The following is a 20,142-nucleotide window of genomic DNA, read 5'->3' as shown; positions in this document are numbered from 1 at the left end:
GGGGACGGCGTGGCGCGGTTGGGAGAGTGGCCGTGTCAGCAACCTGAGGGTTCCTGGTTCGATCCCCCAGCTTCTACCAACGTCCGTTGTGTCCTTGAGCAAGACACTTCACCCTTGCTCCTGATGGGTCGTGGTTAGGGCCTTGCATGGCAGCGCCCGCCATCAGTGTGTAATGGGTGAATGTGGAAATAGTGTCAAAGCGCTTTGAGTACCTTGAAGGTAGAAAAGCGCTATACAAGTATAACCCATTTACCTCCACTAGAAACACAACCACTCGACAGTCCACACTCACTTTGCGTTTGGTGAACAAGCCATATGCAAAATAGTGTGCGCTCATAGAAAGTGTGGTTAAATACATCGCCAAAGACATGCTACCATTTATACTAGCATTTCAGAAAGTCCCTGAAACGTTTGACAGACATTTGTCATGTCACTCTGAATCTGACAGACTTTTTTTTTTTTTTTGCATATGGCTTGTCGATACATCTGCTTATACTGAAGTGTTTATATTGTTTCGCTGCACTTTTGTTTAATAACGTCTTAACTTGATTATCAGTTAAGTAATGTACAACTCTACCGCTGCCTACATGTTCAATATTGAAGTGCAACTTTGTCAATATTTTATTTAGCCATTTTATTTATTGTTTTGGTTGTGTATATTTGAGCCCCCACCACCTCCTTAACATATTTTATTGCTTTTGGTTGTGATTTTTATTCAAGTGCAAAATGTTATTAACAGACTAATTATATTTTATACATCTGTTTTATTCAACTTAAAAATTGAAAAGTTTTCATTCAAATTGCAATTTTAAAATATACGAGAAATACAAGTTTATGGCATTATTATTATGTATTATCATTACATCAATGGTTATTAATGTGGTCTCATAAAAATAATGGCTGTAGTATTGTTTATCTGCAATAATTTGTAGGTCAGTATATCGTCAAGCAAAAATTTGTTATCAGCCCAGGCCGAGAAGGGGGTATTGGTGTAGCCCTTTTGTCGCTCTATTTAGTGTGTATTTAGACCACTCTGGGTACTCTTAATCAAAAAAGCCATTAGCAAAAAATCTACAGTATTTTCCAAACTATAGAGCGCATTGGTATATTAGCCGCACCCATTACATTATAGTGGGTGCGGCTACATTGTTTACATATATTAGGAATATAAGTCACAGGTATTTATTGCGAAATTAGTATTTTACACAAAAAGATACATGTTTATTTACATACCTTAAATGTTTTTAAACAGTGTATGTAACACAGCAGTAAAACGGCTGATGAAACAAAACAGAAGTCATGTTCATGGACCCACTAGCTGCCGAAGCTAGCTCTCCAATCAGCTAAACAGACTCAATAACTCCATGGTGACATCTTGGTGAGTTTACTGCGGAATTTGTGAAACTGAAACAATACAAAAATAATTCATAAGTAAGTAAGTTGTTAATACTAAGACAGACACTAGTAAATGTGTTAGCATATTAGCTATGGCTAACGACGCTAGCGTCACTACATTACGATAGTACGTACAAATGATAGCATCAAAACACTCTTACAGACATCACACATGGGACGGTTTAGTAAGTATAAACAGTTTGTTATACCAGGGTTTCCCCTTAATATAATTGAATGTGGCGCTCCACCACTGCATTTTTATTACTGCCACACCTTGAAAATATTTTTTTTTCCTTGAAAACGAACTAAAGTAATATAATATATTGTAGCCCCCCGGAGAAATGACACGAAGTCCGACGCTATTTTTAACATTTATTACCAATCTTATGATAACAAACAACAGCACAATTCCGAAAACACTTTCGTCTCCGTGAGTCATCACCTCCCTCGACACCCAACACTTCCTAATTCTCCGCCAATCATCTTTCAAACACTGACGGTGTGTTTGTAAACATGGGAAAAACTGACATCAAATCCAAACCACATGAAACATTAACATTAACTGGTGGTCGTTAGGCTATATATATATATATAAATGCATACTCTTATCATTTGCGCACTATTGAGAAGGGATGGACCAAAAACTTGACCACCGAAAAAAGACTTTGATCACCGAAAGCCGTGCTACCAAAACCAGATGTAAACAAAACGCACACCATTGCCTGGAACGTTGTCAGCATGACTGCGATGTGAACGTGATTTTTATTTTTTAAATTTTTGTCCTGTCCAGCTTCTCAGGCAAATCATATAGTTGATGTAGATGCCCATATCGGCTGTTCAGATTTATTTTACAAAAGAGAAGTTTAGGATATTTCTCTTGTTGCCTTATTTGTATTTGACTTTATTAAATGTATTTATATTATCATTTGATGCAGCCGGGCCGGAGCAGGAGGGGATAGAAAGAGAAAAAAAGGAAGACCGAGGGGGAAATTGTGGGGACAAGAGGGGGATTAGACAGAGAGACAAAAACAACAACAGCAAACACAACAATAACAACAACAATAGAGCAACATCAGCGAATACGACATGTACAAATATGATGGCAAAAGTGATAGCAAAGAAGCAGTTAGCGAAATAAATAATAATACAGAAATGACAATGAGCATTATTACACTACAAATGGAGCAATACCAATAGAAATAGCGCTATTGTTAATGAACAATACCAATAATTTACCTCTATTATCAACAATACAGTTGTTCAAATGCAACAATACATATATGTAATGATAACGAGCGATACAAAAGAATGCAGAAAAATGGAGGGGAAGAAAGAGAAGTAACCTATATTAACCTTATCGATTGTTATAGTAAAATCACGTTCTTACTAGAACGTGATTTTTTTATACATGCGGATGTACCTGCGGACAGCCATCTACAAATTCAAGTTTAAGTTGCTTTTATTGTTGTCCATTCTTTAACATGTACAAGACATACAAGAACTCAAATTAAGTTTTCAGCAAATTGTAGGAGGACAGTGGAAACTTTTAAAAAGAAAAAGTCGAACTAGACCAACAGCGCTAAGAAAGTGTGATGTCATGCTCGCTTCAGCCTCTTTAGTCAGGGACATCAAGGGACAGAAGTAGAGTCTCTAAACCAGGGGTCACCAACGCGGTGCCCGCGGGCACCAGGTCGCCCGTAAGGACCAGATGAGTCGCCCGCGGGCCTGTTGTAAAAAAATAAAAAAATGTAAAAAAAATTATTTAAATTTTTTTTATTTTTTTATTTTTTAAATTAAATCTACATAGAAAAAACACAAGATACACTTTCAATCAGTGCATAAACCCAAACAACCTCCCTCCATGCACACTCATCCACACCCACTCACACAAAGGGGGTTATTTCTTTCTGCTACCAATATTCTGGTTCCCACAACATAGACAACACATCTGCAAGGGACACAGTCCCTGAAGCACACATAATTGTATAGGCTGCTGGTCCACTAACATTTTCATTAATTACTATTTTTTATGTAATTATTTTTATATTGTTTTACTTTCTTTTTTATCCAAGAAAATGTTTTTTATTTATTTATCTTTTTTAATTTTATTTTTTAAAAAAGGGCCTTATCTTCAACAGACCAGGTTGTCAATTAAATTAGATTTCTTTAAAGGGTTTTTAAAGCCAGGTCCAGTCCAATGTCCAAGTCGGACTCAGCAACACACACCTTCATTCACGACACAGAAAACAATTAGGGAGCACAACAGATTGCATATAATTCATAAACAAAATTACATTTTCAAAATAAGCATTTATGTACAGTCCAGATTATGTCCAGGTCACTCAAATTAGGGAACACAACAACAGATATCATATAATCTATAAACATAATTATACTTTCAAAATAAGCCTTTGAGGACTTCTCATCTTTTTTTAAATGTTTTTTGGCATCATTATCGTTTTCAACCATATAACTTTCTAAAGTTAGAAAATACTGAATAAATGTTTTAAAGAGAGTAATACTAAGTGAGTATCTGTTTTTGGCCTTAAAAATAAACATTTTACGGAGTACTAAAATTAAATTGACTAAATCATGATTGTCAATGAACTCTCCTAAAATAACAGAAACCACATTAAGCTTCATAAACAAACCAATCCTTAAACACATTTTTTCCAACTTCCACCCAAAACAAAGACACAATATGACAATACCAAAACAAATGCAGGGTGGATTCAGGCTCCTGACAACAAAATCGGCAATCATCTGACTCTGTCATATTCCATCATTTTAACATTTTCCCTGTGGGCAAGAAGTTATAAATAATTTTAATTTGAAAATAACGATTTTGCACATCGATAGTAGTTTTATAGATTAGTTTGAATATGGCATCCCATGGCAACGGGCAGTCAAAAAAGTCCTCCCATTTTCCATATGTGTTGTATGGGGCAGCCTTCAAAGATTTCTTTATTAAATAAAAATTATATATTTTTCTATTTATTTTAGTTCCTTTTTGCCAAATAGAATTTCTTATTAGAGGTTTACAAACTAATAATTTAGTAGTTCCATAATTAATTATTTGTTTCCATCTTTTCCCAATTACTCCAGTTAGTTGATAAAATGAAAAGCTTGAGCAAGCATCACCATACATAGTTCTAAATTCATCATACTTCAGCATTTTACCATTCTCATTGATAATATCATTGACAAAAATGATTCCTCTTTCAAACATATTTTTCCAAAAGAAAGGCTTTCCATCTATTACAATATTAGAGTTCATCCATATTATCTGCTGCAAAATAGCGTCTCTTTTTTCTGGCACATAAAATTGAAAACACCACTATGAGTAGATTGTTTCCTTTATGAACCCCGCCATGTTTCCCAGCAGACTCTCTACATAAGAAAAATGGGAGGGGATCACTTGTAAAAAAGGATACAATTTATTTTGATACAGTACATGTTTTTTGTCCAAAAGGACATTTGTGTACCACTCAATGTTTAAATACATCTTTGGAACAATTGGTGCTTTTAAAGACAGACACATAGCTTCAAGGTTGAGAAGTTTCAGGCCCCCATATTCATACTCTTTGTACAAAACCTTTCTTTTAATCTTTTCTGGTTTGCCGTTCCAGACAAAATCGAAGACCCTCCGCTCATAAATCTTAAAAAAGTTTTGTGATGGAGCTGGTAATGACAAAAACAAATAAATAAATTGAGGAATAATTAACGAGTTGGCAATAGACATTTTACCATACAATGTCCAAAAGATTAAGAAGGTTCCGCAAACAATGAGGAAAAATCTTATCTTTGTGAATCAGCCTTTTCTGACATGAACTTCATCAAGAACAAACACAGAACACGCCTCACTGATGCACATCTGCAAGATTCACTCAGAGTTGCAGTGTCAAGTTACACACCAGAGTACAACACACTAGTTAACAGCATGCAATGCCAGGCTTCCCACTAACTGACAAAGAAACAGATAACAGATTTGGTGTCCAGTTCAAAGTGTGACATGATTTAAAAATTTGAGAGTTTACTTTTGTATTTTACATGAGTTATTATTTGTACAAACATGGTGCAAAGTAATTCATGATTTGTTAAAAAATGTTAGTGGCTAGCTAGTTAAAATGGGATATTGTGATTTCACAAGACTGTCTTAGAAGTGATCATTTGAAAATGTTCTTTTTTTTTTTTTGCAAATATTTTTATTAAATTTTACAGTTAAAATCACATTTAACAGTCATACTTTGGTCACGCAAAACCTACATACAATCACACATCCACTCATACCCACTCACATGCACACTTGAGGAGAGAGGTGCACTTAAACTCCAACAATTCAAGGTTTACAGTATAAACATTATTAGAAAAGATACCCAGATATTGTATATATTTATCCATCCATCCCGCTCTGGCTCAGGATCAGCAGGCTATCCAGACCATAGCAAGATGGATGAACATTCCTCTGCATCAAGGATCCTCAGGAAGTGATCCCAAGATCACCTCTCGAGGGCCTTTCCACCGTTCACACTTAAAAAAGAAAAGGAAAGTCACAGAAGTTGATCAGATGTAAAACAATACAAAATAAAAAGTCACAAAAAATAAATACATAAATAAGCAAGTAAACCGTGGGAAGGCCATATCAGAAGTAACAAAAAACAAACAAACAATAATGTAGGATCAATACAGAAAATAATAAAGATAATAAAAAATGAATACACCTACAAAAAATATGGCAGTTTTTTTTTCTTTTTTTTTTCTTAAATGTCTAAATTATGATTCAATATATGTCAGTAAAGGTTTCCAGGTTTGTTCCCATTTATTCATACTTGCAGAGTTTATAAATCGTATTCTTTCAAGAGTCATTACATTCACAAGTTCATTTAGCCAGTTCCTGAAGTTGGGTGCAGATGGGCTTTTCCAGTCTTTGAGAATGAGTCTTTTGGCCAAGACCGTCCCAAGCAGCAACACGGCTGTAATATATTTTGGAAGTTTTTGTGTTTCTGAAGACCACCCAAACAAGATTATATCCCTGTCAGGGACAAGTTTTCTCTGATATACCCCCGAGTAAAAAAAGAAAATGCTGGACCAAAATGATTGAATAATTGGACATTCCCAAAACGAATGAGACAATGATCCTTCAGCAGATTTACATTTATCACAAAGTAGAGATGTATCAGGATAAAATTTGTGTAATAAGACTTTGGAGTAGTAAAAACGATGAATCACTTTAAACTGTATGAGCCTAAGTCTGCTGTTAATTGAGCAATTGTGAATTTGAGAGAGTGTCCGTTCCCATTGCTGTTTGGGTATTGTTATTCTTAGTTCCTCTTCCCAGGCTCTTTTAACACCGTCTGCTGATGTCATGGGCATAATGAAGCAGCTGGCAAATTTGGCGATAAGCTTTTTACTTGTGGGTGATAAATTTAGTAATTCTAAGAGAGGGTGTTTTTCATTTACCAGATGATACTTTGAAATGTTTTCTTTAATACATTTTTTTGCCTGCAAATAGCAAAACCAACTGAATTGGGACAACTTGAACTTGATTCGCAATTGCTCAAATGATGCAAGACTGTCCTCGACAAACATGTCTTTTATGCATTTAATTCCATTCAAGTACCAGTTAAAAAAAATTCTGTCTGTTATCGATGGAATAAATGCATGATTGTGAGACAATGGTGAATACATAGTTACATTGGAAATATTCAATTGTTTTTTAATTTGAGAAATAATTTTGATAGAATTTCTTACTACTACACTATGGCTTGTTGATTTAATAGAAGAGACTGGTTTAGTAAAAAGTAAAGATAGCAATGATGTGTAAGGTTTAACTAATGACTGCAGTTCCAATTTCAGCCACAAGGGAGCAGAATTAAGTGATTCATTCTTTGGGAACCCCATCTTCCAATAGGTCAATGCGTTCAGATTTGATGCCCAATAATAATTTTTGAACATTGGGAGACCCAGCCCCCCTTCCCCTGTAGATCTGAATAAGTGCTTTTTAGATATTCTGCGTTTTTTATATCCCCACACAAAATCTAGAACTAAAGATTCAAGTTTTTTGAAAAAATCTGCAGGAATTAGAATTGGTAAATTTTGAAAAAGATAGGTAAATTTTGGCAGGGTAATCATTTTGACAGCATTCACTCTACCCAACATAGAGAGGGGAAGGGTCTTCCAATACTCTATACACACTTTCAATTTCTCAAAAGCTTCAGTAAAGTTCAATTTTAGTAATGATTCATAATTTTTAGATATTTTTAAGCCGAGATAGGATATATAATTTTCTGCAACTTTAACTGGGTTTTGACTGATCTTAACATTATCTCTAAGGCTGCAGCTAACGATTATTTTTCTATCGATTAATCTATAGATTATTTTTTTCGATTAATCGGTTAATCTATAGATTATTTTTTCGATTAATCTATAGATTATTTTTCCTTTTACCGATTATTTTTTTATTCAAAATGATGAAAAAATAAATGTAGGCCCGTTTTTTCAAAAGGCATGGCTTTTATTTACAAAAAAAAAGAAGTATGGCCACTCAGTCAACATTGACAACAACATGACTAAATATTCTGTAACAATGTAAACATTTAAAACTTTTAACATTTAAAAAAATTAAAAGTAGCTTATTTGCTTTTTAATGTGCAAATATAAAAGTCAACATCCAGTGCAAATCTTAATATTCTGCAATAGTATAAGCATTTCAAAAGTAAAAGTATTGCTTATTTTGCTTTAAAATGTGCAAAAATAAAGATAAACATCCAATACAAAAAAGTGCAAAACGAAATATTCTGTAACAGTGTAAACATTTCAACAAAAGTGAAAGTATTGCTTATTTGCTAAAATGTGCAAAAATAAAGATAATCATCCAATACAAAAAAGTGCCAATATAAATATTCTGGAGCACTGTAAACATTAAGTATTGCTTTTAAAATGTGCAAAATAAACATCCAGTCCAACACAGTACACAATAACCAATTCTACTCATTCCAGTGAGTGTCTAACAGTTGTAATGAAGAAAGGTTAGCATGTCTACATGCTTTGGTTCTTTTCTTGTTTACAATATTCCCAGCAGCTGAAAATAGGCGCTCAGAAGGGGTCGATGTGGCTGGAACTGAGAGCTAATTAGCCTTCACCTCAAGCCAGGATTGCGAGTGAGCTGAGCTGCAGTTTAAGTTTCTAGAAGGTCAACGGGCTCATAGTGATGTTACTAGTAGTTGACTGGGAGGTGTTTATTATCATTTGGGGAGAGTCCGCTGCCTGATGCTCACCTGCTAAACACCTATCTGCTCCACCCTGAAGCGCTGACTACATGCGCTCTGAATACGCACTGCTGATTGGCTGATAATGCTTCGTGTGTACCAATCAGATGGTTGTGTGGGTGGGACAATGCTGCGTGTGTACCAATCAGATGGTTGTGTGGGTGGGACAATGCTGCGTGCTGAGACAGAGGCAGACGGAGCAAAGCAGCTTGTTAAGACTTTAGCTTAGAAACTCGTTCGGTACACCCCCGTACCGAACCGAAAGCCCCGTACCGAAACGGTTCAATACAAAACACGTACCGTTACACCCCTAGCAGATACAAATGACACATTCATGTTTTTGTGTAATGATGACAACGTATGCTCGCGCGGACGATTGACTAGTTGATGGTTTTCTTTTCAAATGTTCGTTCATAGCCGTTGTGCTGCTATGATAGGCCATTTCCGCTCGACACAGTGTGCATACAACAACATTATTAGGCCGTTTATTGAAATACTCCCACACTTTTGACCACTTTTGGCATGCTTTTCCCCCCTCGCTCGCACCGCTCGCATCGTCTTCTTTGATCGTCTGCTTTGCGCTTCGCCATGACGGTAATGTGACGTCATTATGCGACGCGTCGACGCACAAAAACGGCGTCGACGTATTTACGTAACCGATGACGTCGACTACGTCGACGCGTCGTTTCAGCCTTAATTATCTCCAAGGAACATAAGCTCGCTTTTGGACCAGTTTATTTTGTAACCAGATATTTTACCAAAAGAGTCCACATATTCTAAAAGAAGGGGTAATGCAATTTCTGGCTCAGTAAGTGTAACAAGTACATCATCTGCATACAGTGAGATAAGACTCTCTGATGTGCCCACTGAAAATCCCTTAATATTAGAGTTCATTCTTAAACCAATAGCCAGTGGTTCTAGGGCCAAATTGAAAAGTAAGGGCGAAAGGCAATCGCCCTGTCTCACGCCACGATGTAATTCAAAACTATCCGATATTACGTTATTAGTTATGACATATGATTTTGGTGCAAAATAAATTATTTTAACCCATTTTATAACATTTTCTCCCAAGCCAAATAATTTGAGAACATGAAATAGATAAGCCCACTCAATTGAATCAAAAGCTTTATGAGCATCCAGAGTCAGGACGGCTGCCTTTTTGTTTCCTATGCAGTCCGAGTACAACAGGTTCAATAATCTCCGTACATTGCCAAAAGAAGGTCTGTCCGGGATAAAACCAACCTGATCCGGATGGATAATTTCTGTTATGTGGTTGCTTAACCTTGTTGCGAGTACCTTAGTTAGAATCTTATGGTCTAGATTGAGCAGGGAAATAGGTCTATAATTGGCTGGATCGAGTGGATTTTTTCCCTTTTTTGGTATTATACATATATGAGCTTCATACAAAGAGCTTGGAAGTTTATTGTTTACGAAAGAGTCATTTAACATTCTTAATATTATAGGGGACAGTATTTCACTAAAAGCTTGATAAAACTCCGCACCAAATCCACCTGGACCAGGGCTTTTATTCACGGAGAAAGATTTCAGTGCTTTTAGCAGTTCTTCAGTTGAAATAGTATTGTTTAAAGAATTCTGATGGTTTGGACTCAGTTGAGGTAGATTTAATGGAGTAAAAAAATCATTTAAATCATTAACCGATATAGCTGAACTAGATTTATATAATTCTGAATAAAAGTCTTTAAAGACATTGTTGATATCCTGTAAATCTGTACATGTTTCACCTGTTTTTGAGCATATTTTGTGGATAGCAGCTTTAGCTTGATCTCCTTTGAGCTGTCTAGACAGAAGTGTTTGTGGTTTATCAGATATTTCAAAATGTATTTGTTTATTTTTCAGTAAGAGTTTAGATACTTCCCCGTGAAGAAGAGAATTGTATTCATTTTTCAGTTTCAGCATATTATTATAGTCAGACTGCAAAAGAGAATTTATATGAATTTCTTCCATTTCTTTAATTTCTTTTTCCAGTTCTTTATGCCTTTTTCTTACTTCTCTTTGTTTTGAGCTTTCAAATGAAATGATATATCCTCTCACAGTAGCTTTAAGGGCTTCCCACAATATAGAGTCTGAGACCTCTCCTTTATCATTCACCTCAATAAACTCTTGGATAATCTTGTTCATATACTCTTTAAAATCTTCATATAATAATAATTGTGGATTAAATCTCCATTTTTGTTTGGTTTTATGGAGATCAATTTGGATCTGCATACTCATAGGGCTGTGATCTGAGATGACTCTACTGTGGTACTCAGGATTACTGACATTGGAGAGAGCAGAGGCTTCTACTAAGAAGTAATCGATTCTTGTGTAAGAATTGTGTACAGCGGAGTAAAATGAATACTCCCTTTTATTAGGATGTTTTGTTCTCCATATGTCTATGATATTTCTTGATCTCATAAGATTATTAATGGTTTTAGTTGAGTTAGCAATTACATGAGATTTAGTTGACAATCTATCTAAAGTGGGATCCAAAAGGCAGTTAAAATCACCACCAATGTAGATATGAGAGGAGTTATCATCAGGAAGTAGACCAAAGACTCTATGATAAAAGTTTGAGTCATCTGTGTTTGGTCCATAGATATTCAAAAAAGTTACTGCGTAGGATGTAATATGACCATTTAATAAAATAAATCTTCCGTTAGGGTCAATTATTTTTGATGTAAGTATGAAAGGCACATTTTTATGAAATAAAATGGCTACACCTCTAGCTTGTGAAGTAAAGGGTGCATGATAAACCTGAGATATCCAGCTAGCTTTAAGTTTGTGTTGGTTGTCTTTACAGAGATGTGTTTCTTGTAAGAATAAAACATCTGCTTTTAATGAATTTAAGTGTGAAAAAACCTTCCCTGCTTTAATATTTTTAGCTAAACCCCTGACGTTCCATGAAACTAGTGTAATTTTTTTCTTATAAGTTGACATTAAAGTTTTTTAGGGTATTTTATCTTTACGTGAAAAAAAACCTTAGTAATTGGCAAGTTGAAATATAATTGTGCACCTCGCTCCTCCACATTCATGCTCAGATTCACACGTACACAACACTCACACCCCATTGTTCCCCCCTCCCTCTGTCCCCATCGTGTGTAGTTCGATGTTTTGGAGTGAAATCTCCATGGTGATGTTATCCATACGACATCGTGTTGGTCGATTCCCCAGTCCAAAAGTCCCCCATCCCCACCCCCATCTTCAGGCGCAGGGCGCATGCTAGTAGTTGCGTTCACTGCTCCAAGCACTAGCTCAGCAGCGAAGTGTTTTCTTTTTTTTTCCTGCGTCCTCCGGTGAAATAAACATCAGTGAAAAAAGTGTATTTCTGCTTTATGCTGATCATAAGCCTTGTGTGGTGGAGCCGTTATATGATTAGCCACTAAGATGTTTTATAATGAAAGTCTTAGTGTCTGTAGGAGAGGTAAACACCTTTACCTGGTCGTTGTACTCCACATGCAGGCGAGCTGGAAAACGCAGCATAAACTTGATTTCCTTCTCCCGCAGCGTGTTCATTACCTCTCGAAAGGCCCGTCTTTGCGCTGTCACCTCGGCAGTGTAGTCTGGAAACAGGAAGACGCGCAGGCCGTTGTAGATCAGCTCCTGGCCGCGACTCAGTCGAAGAAGTAGCTCGTTGTCCTGGTAGAAGTGTATCCTTGCGATGATGCTCCTGGGGCGCTTGCCGTCACCATAGCGAGCGAGCGGGACACGGTGCGCGCGGTCCACCACCACTGGCTTGGAGAAGTTACTCGCTCCAAACAACTTTGGTATCAGGTCCGCAACGAAATCCGTAAGTCTTCCCTTTTCTTCTTGCTCTGGTATCCCGACTATTTTTAAGTTATTACGTCTTGAGCGCCCTTCCAATTCGTCAATTTTAGCTGCCAATTTCTCATTGCTCTTCTGCGTTTCAGTCAGTTTTTGTTCGAGCGCTTCGATGCGGCGCTCATGTTCGGAACCTTGCTGCTGCATGTCATCCACTCTGTTAGTCAATGCCGCTTGCTTGCTAGTAAGAGCCTCAAGCTTTTCCTCAAGCATGTCAAAACGTTTGTTGATAGACTCGAGTATTTTATCCAGCAACTTCTCCAAAGTTGATGACGCCATCTCAGCGCCAGCCTCGAGCTCGTTTACGGCCACAGGTGACTCTGATTGCTTCCCTCTTCGTGTCTTGGGCATAATTATTGTTATGTTGTCTTGATAGAGTATAACTCACCCAGAGTGATAGGCATGCATATAGTTAGCCAAGCGTTGTAAGTTTTAAATTAAAAAAAAAAGCAGAATTTGAGTTAAATCTTAAAGTTTTCACCAGAGTTACCGCAGAGGCAAACTACTGCTTGCGCATCTTAGCCACGCCCCCCACACATATATCATTTGAAAATGTTCAATTTGAAAAATGTGCACTTAGAGAAAATATAAAAATAAAGTGTTGCATATTGATATTTATCTGTTTCTATATATATTTATTGTGAGAAATCATTAAGATGATCAGTGTTTCCACAAAGATAAATATCATTAATTATTAATAATAACAGAGTTAAAGGTAAATTGAGCAAATTGGCTATTTCTGGCAATTTATTTAAGTGTGTATCAAACTGGTAGCCCTTCGCATTAATCAGTACCCAAGAAGTAGCTCTTGGTTTCAAAAAGGTTGGTGACCCCTGCTCTAAACAGACTACATTCTATAATAACACCAGAAGAAGATGAAGGATTTGTTGTTAGTTTTTTTAATTTTTTTTTTTAGTCTTAAGTCTGTAAACACTTGAAAAAATCTTAACAAAGCACCTTGTACAAAAAGCAGCAACAATTAAAAATATGGCGAAACGATGAAAAAAAAAATATGTTAATGCTAATTAATAAAAACAGATTTGTTTTAAATATATGTATACATGTTTTGAGCCTATAAAAAAATATATAATAGAAAATTATGCTAATTACTCGACGACGTCATTGTGCCCACTCCCCCACCGCCACAGGTATCTTGGCAGTTTAGAGGAAACCCTGTATCCTGTTAAACTTACAAACGTTGCTTGGAGTGATGAATGAAAAATCCATACGAGTAGAAACGCTATTGACGGCTCGAAGACCGAAAGGTTTAAAAAAAAAAAAGCAGTCGTGGAAGGACACTGCAGCACCTGCAATGAGCAAACTTGTCCAAATGGTGGCGCCATAGCACAAACAATAAAACACCTACCTACGTATTAGCTTTTTTGGTTTGTTCTTTTAAAAAAAAAAATGATGGCCTCAGCGCAGAAAGATATATAAATTAGTTGCACCGTCCTATAACACACATGTTTCAAATTGTAGGAAAAAAGTAGCAGCTTATAGTCCAGAATTTACGGTAGTTAGCAGACTTTTAGCAACACTTTTATTGACATAAAAAAACATATTGCTCTTAACGAGCGACAAGGACTGCTGTCCCCTCCCCCCTCTAAAGACACTGACTGCTAGTGCCGCTACTAAAGACTAAGTTAGTAACGACCAAACTTTCAACCCGTTTTTAGAATATTTGACAAATCTAAACAATGTATTCAAAAATGTTTATTTTGCTCTGTTTAACAATTAATTTAGCTGAAAGCAGGTAGGCACCCAACTATGCTGCTTGTGTAACGTTTACACTCGTGTGCATGGTGGAGGATATGGCCTATACTCACAATATATTATTTGGCATAACAATTAGTTATAATAAAACCGTTATAAAACATATAACAGACAATAAAGTTGTTGTTTTTTTGACAACTGTTGTATGTGCTAATGTATTTGGTAATTTCCAGTTTTCAAATACGTACGCTCAATGCGTATGGAAATACATTAACCGCACCAGTGGCAGTCCTCATTAAAACGATCCCTCGACTAATATAGTTACTGTCGACCAATTTTCGTTGTCGATTATTCTCCGCAGCATTACTCACAGGTAGGGTTGGGCATTGTTTGGATTTGGAAGATGCAGCTAGTCGAAAACGGGGCACTTTATCCTTTCAATACCATTAATGCAGAGATGTTTCATCATATTGGTCGCTCCTTTCCACAAAACAAACTTTTGAGCGGCACCACACACTATTGATACATGGCTTCCTCTTGGTTAATGTTCATCGGCTATTTCTCCCGTTCGGCGCACTGGTTATCAAAACTAAGAATCAACTTTTTAAAAATTTGCACTGTTTCAGGAGGATTGGAATGTAAGTCCCAGTTCTCCACTTCCCATCGATGCTCAATACTTTGTGACATTAAAGCGATATATATCTATATAAAACTAAAAGAAGGGACGGAAGAATGTTCATTTCAACCGGCTCAGTGGCCTTGTGGTTAGAGTGTTCACCCTGAGATCGGTAGGTTGAGTCATACCAAAGACTACAAAAAAATGGGACCCATTACCTCCCTGCTTGGCACTCAGCATCAAGGGTTGGAATTGGGGGTTAAATCACCAAATGATTCCCGAGCGCGGCCTACGCTGCTGCTCACTGCTCCCCTCACCTCCTAGGGGGTGAACAAGGGGATGGGTCAAATGCAGTGGACAGATTTCACCACACCTAGTGTGTGTGACAATCATTGGTACTTTAACTTAACTTTAATTTCTAGTTTTTAGCATGTTTGTTTGGCTTTGTACTTACTTTTTACAAATGTGCCATGGCCATCTACAGTAAACTGCAACATATAGATTAGAGTGTGTGGTGTCAACTATTAACACCGCTTTTACTTCGGAGATTGGAAAAACTGCAGCGCTTTTAAATAAGTGAAATAATTGAAAAAATAAACCTAAAATGTAATAGTATACTGATATAATACACAATAATGAATTAATCAGCCACCATATTTATATTCCATTTTGCTCTTGTATTTTTATCATTTTGATATGTCGATTGCAGAGAATTGAATGATAAAAATCTCTACTGCAATAGATCCAAAGATTGGTTCTATTCCTTTATTAAAGCTAACAAACCCAAAAAAGGAAAGTTATGCTTTAGCTACTGAGATGTGATGTATTTTCACTGCATAAATTATATTATCGATGCACTCCGTTCAAATCTTATGAGGATCTAAAGGTTGACTACCACAACAAGGAGATTTCTCTTCATCCGATGTTGTTTTTGCTATGCGACTGTTTTTGCTATGCGACATGAGATGATAAAAGGTGGTTTACAAAATTGTGGGTGTTTTTCTCATCACAATGAGGTGATACTTAATGGTGGTGATTGGACACCAGGGGCAGTGGTTTGCGACAAAACCTGATGTGACAGCCACAAATGCATGTTACATTCATTCTTCTTCAAAAGGGACAGCAAACACGCTTTCACCAATTACAGACCAATCGCTCTTTTGCCTCAGTTCTCAAAAATCTTAGAGAAACTATTCAACTCTCGACTTTAATCTTTTCTTGAGAAGCATCATATAATCAATGACGGTCAGTATGGCTTTAGGTCCAAACGAACAACCTCAATGGCGATAACTGAAGCTATTGAGGAAATTATTAATGCACTGGAGCATAAAATATATGCAGTTGGTATTTTTATTGATCTAAAGAAAGCCTTTGATACCATTAATCATTCAATTCTACTAGATAAAATGGGAAGATATGGAATTAGGGGGCTGGCTGGTGACTGGTTAAAAAGTTATTTAACAGGGAGGGTATAGTTTGTTGAAATGGGTAAATTTTTATCTGATACTCTTGGCATTGCTTGTGGTGTCCCCCAAGGGTCCGTGTTGGGGCCAAAACTGTTTAATGTATATATTAATGATATGTTTAATACATCCAAAGTACTGAAATTTTTACTATTTGCAGACGACACAAATATATTTTACAGTAGTGATGACTATAATGAGCTCATAAATACAGTAAACACAGAGCTAAACATAGTAAAAAAAAAATGGATGGACACAAATAAGATAGTGATGTTTGGAAATCGCAACATAACGTCTGAACAGAAAATAAGTATTGCTGGTACCCAAATTGAAATCGTAAATGAGAATACATTTTTGGGAGTAATAATTGATAGTAAACTATCATGGCAACCTCATGTCAGACACATTAAAACAAAAATCTACAAAAGCCTCTCAATTATAAATAAAGCAAAACTATACCTCAATGAAAATGCACTCCATACTCTATACTGCACCTTGGTACTGCCATACCTTACATACTCTGTTGAAGTATGGGGGAATACTTACCACAACACAATTCATCCTCTGATCATATTACAGAAAAGAGCAGTGCGGATCATTCACAACGTTGGTTATTTAGAACATACTCATAATCTGTTTAAGCAATCAAAGTTGCTCAAATTTGATGACCTTGTTAAATATAATACATTACTAATCTTATATAAAGCATTTAACAAATTATTGTCGCCTAATCTGCAACGTTTTTGTATAAGACGAGTGCAGGCTCATAACTTGAGAGGCTTTGGATATTTCTTATTGCCGAGAGCTCAAACCACTCGTAAATGTTTTTGTGTGTCTGTACGCGGAATAAAACTATGGAACAAACTGGACTTACATCACAAGCAATGCCAAACTATTAATCGATTTAAACTATTATACAAACATGGGGTCTGGTTCAAATATAGAGATGAGGGTCTTTAAATTGACCTGCTGCTATACTCTGTCTCAAAGTGTTAACATGTGCTCAATGTTTCCTTACCATTATTGCTATGTTGTCCATTACCATTATTGCTATGTTGTCTATTACCATTGTTGGTTTATTCATTATTCCTACATTGTTGATACAAATTATTGTTACAGTGTAATAATTATTGTTACCTGTGGTAATGCCACTATGATACAACATCTGTATTATAATCCTTGAACAAAGTAAGAGTGAAACTCATGTGAATAATCACTGAATGGAGAACTGGGGGTGGGATTAAGTACATTATATTCTTCCCACTCCCTTTCAGGCAAAACTGGACAATCATGAATTACATACTATACATTACCTTTTGCACTATATTAATTTATATTATTATGTGTTGTCAACTTTGTACTTTTTATGTCATTGCCTGAAATAAATAACTAAATGAAAAAAAATAAAAATTAAATATTTAGATTTATCGCCTATTTCCTGCAAAATTCCTGCAGAGTTGTGTAATGACAGAAATAACTATATTAGATATTTTACACACCTTTTTTTCTATTTTAGCTCCAGAACCTGGGCATCAACCCAGCCAACATTGGATTCAGTACTCTGACCATGGAGTCTGACAAGTTCATTTGCATTAGAGAGAAGGTTGGTGAGCAGGCCCAGGTTGTCATTATTGACATGGCCGACCCCAACAACCCCATCCGCAGGCCAATCTCTGCAGACAGCGCTATCATGAACCCTGCTAGCAAAGTCATAGCCCTTAAAGGTAAGTCCCTGCACATGCTCAGAGCCAGCATTTGTATAGAGGTAATGGTGAAATATTTGCCCTAGAATGCAAACTTAAAAAAAGAAAGAACATTAGAAACCCTTTCCTGCACATGCAGGTCATTTGTGTAAAATGTCAAATTGTTTAAAGTCTGGTTTTCATTTTGTTGTTCATATTAGTCCACCTCATTTGTTTGTCAAGACATGTAAACTAGTCGATAACTGAAGTCATGTGTTTATAAATGTCAGTTACCAATACTGAGAGCAAGTAAAAATGTCATGCTGTCATGGATGCCTTGTCTATTTTCGCTTGTTTTTTGCTCTTTTTTTGTTTCTTAATGCTTTCTTATGTTTGCAGACGGTGAGTTGAATTTTAACATATCATGAGTTGTCAAAGTGTATTCCTGTATGCACTGTCTTGACACGACTGCACAGTACTGATGGTAGTGCTAATGAAGGATTGTGCAAGTGTAAGAGGGCTTCTTATACGAATTTTATGCTGATATATTAAATACTTGAATAAGTTTTATAAAATGATTATAGTACAATGAATATATAACTACAATGATCTATAAAATAAGTAATAGTTTATATAATTCTGAATCAATTATATAATTGGGTATATAGTAAGGATGATACCCAAGCAAGTAATTTGAAGCAAAACCTTTGCCTCAAATTACTTTGACAGTGGGATTCCTGCCTTAACTGCATAAAATATTTTATTTAAACCAATCTCTTTAACATTTCTCTAGTTACAACACATTGAATAGATAGCTACATCCTAAACAATGGATCAAAACACAGAAATATTGAACCAGTAGCTAGAGATAGTGGTTTAAGATGCATTATAAATCATTCATAATTCGGTAGTAAGAGTTTGGATGCCACTTAATGTGTTTATTGTGTCAAAATAACTTTGTGGACATTCCTAACGTAGGGGGAAAATGGTGTGAATGATTCTTGTACAACAACCTTCCCATTATGACATCTGTCTGTGTGCTTTGTAGTCTCCTTTTGCAAATCTGCATTCAGACCCAGCCCAAAATTCAGCATCCCTCATTTTAGCACTGTATTCTCATTTGTGTCATTTCTTTAATTTATAGGCACAGGGCTTCATGTATGTGTCTTTATGGCCTTTTACATTTATCTGGCATTTAAACATTGGGAAAAAAACGTCTAAACGTATGACTGTATTCAACTGCCACCCAAATTGAATTAAGGTGCTTGCACGTGTGACTTGACTGGCAAATGTATTATTTTGGTAACAATAGCCATGATAACAACAAATATCAACATTTGTTGACTTCAGAGAAACCCCAAATGCATAGAGCCCTGTACCTGTAAGAAGGCCAGTGCAGCAACACTGGAAGTCACTTGAAGATATTGAACTCTATTTTTGTCAGTCTGACCACAGTTCAAAGTCTCTCAAACCCACAAATTGGAGTCTCTGTCCACACTCTACCGGGGGATTGCATATTCAGCCAACAAGTTGAATGTGTCATTGCACTGAATGCAGATGTACCACAATGTGGTTGCCCTTTTGTTGGTCTTGCCTCTTGTTTTCAACACTGGCTTGTTGTATGGTGCTTTAGTGCCACTGAAAGCAAACCTACTCTCGCAACTGAAATTTGGTATGCCCTAATGGTATGATTTGTAACCCCCCTTTCCCTTAATGTCTGCTGTGGGTGATGAATGGTAGTTTAGATGACTCTGTGTTTTGTTGTTACGGTCTGAGCTTTTTAATACTTGGGGCTAACCTTGACACTGGATATTTTCAGCGGCCAAGACCCTGCAAATCTTCAACATTGAGATGAAGAGCAAGATGAAGGCTCACACAATGACGGACGACGTGACCTTTTGGAAGTGGATCTCCCTCAACACCGTTGCCCTGGTCACAGATAATGCCGTCTACCACTGGAGCATGGAGGGCGACTCCCAGCCGATCAAAGTCTTTGACCGACACTCTAGCCTAGCGGGCTGTCAGATCATCAACTACCGCACCGACGCCAAGCAGAAGTGGTTGCTGCTGATTGGCATTTCAGCACAGGTACCAACTATCAACAATGCAGCAACTAATAGTTAATCTTAAATGCTTGTTGAAGTTCTCTGAAAGGGTACATTGATGTCATATTTCTAGTTAGTCTA

General features: G+C 36.5%; 1 protein-coding gene across 2 annotated transcripts in view; it reads left to right on the top strand.

The window, feature by feature from the left end:
• Positions 1-20,142, top strand: part of LOC133658431 (clathrin heavy chain 1-like) — a 41,898-nt gene that overhangs the window by 4,798 nt on the left and 16,958 nt on the right. For both annotated transcript variants that reach the window (XM_062060478.1, XM_062060479.1), the window contains exons 2-3: positions 17,791-17,998; positions 19,776-20,044. In XM_062060478.1, the coding sequence (XP_061916462.1) occupies positions 17,791-17,998; positions 19,776-20,044 (477 nt within the window). The remainder of the gene's footprint in view (positions 1-17,790; positions 17,999-19,775; positions 20,045-20,142) is intronic.

The sequence above is a fragment of the Entelurus aequoreus genome, linkage group LG10, assembly GCF_033978785.1.
Source record: "Entelurus aequoreus isolate RoL-2023_Sb linkage group LG10, RoL_Eaeq_v1.1, whole genome shotgun sequence".
NCBI classification, from domain to species: Eukaryota; Metazoa; Chordata; class Actinopteri; order Syngnathiformes; family Syngnathidae; genus Entelurus; species Entelurus aequoreus.
Note: the sequence above shows the minus strand (reverse complement) of the source record. Positions and strands in the feature narration are given on the sequence as shown.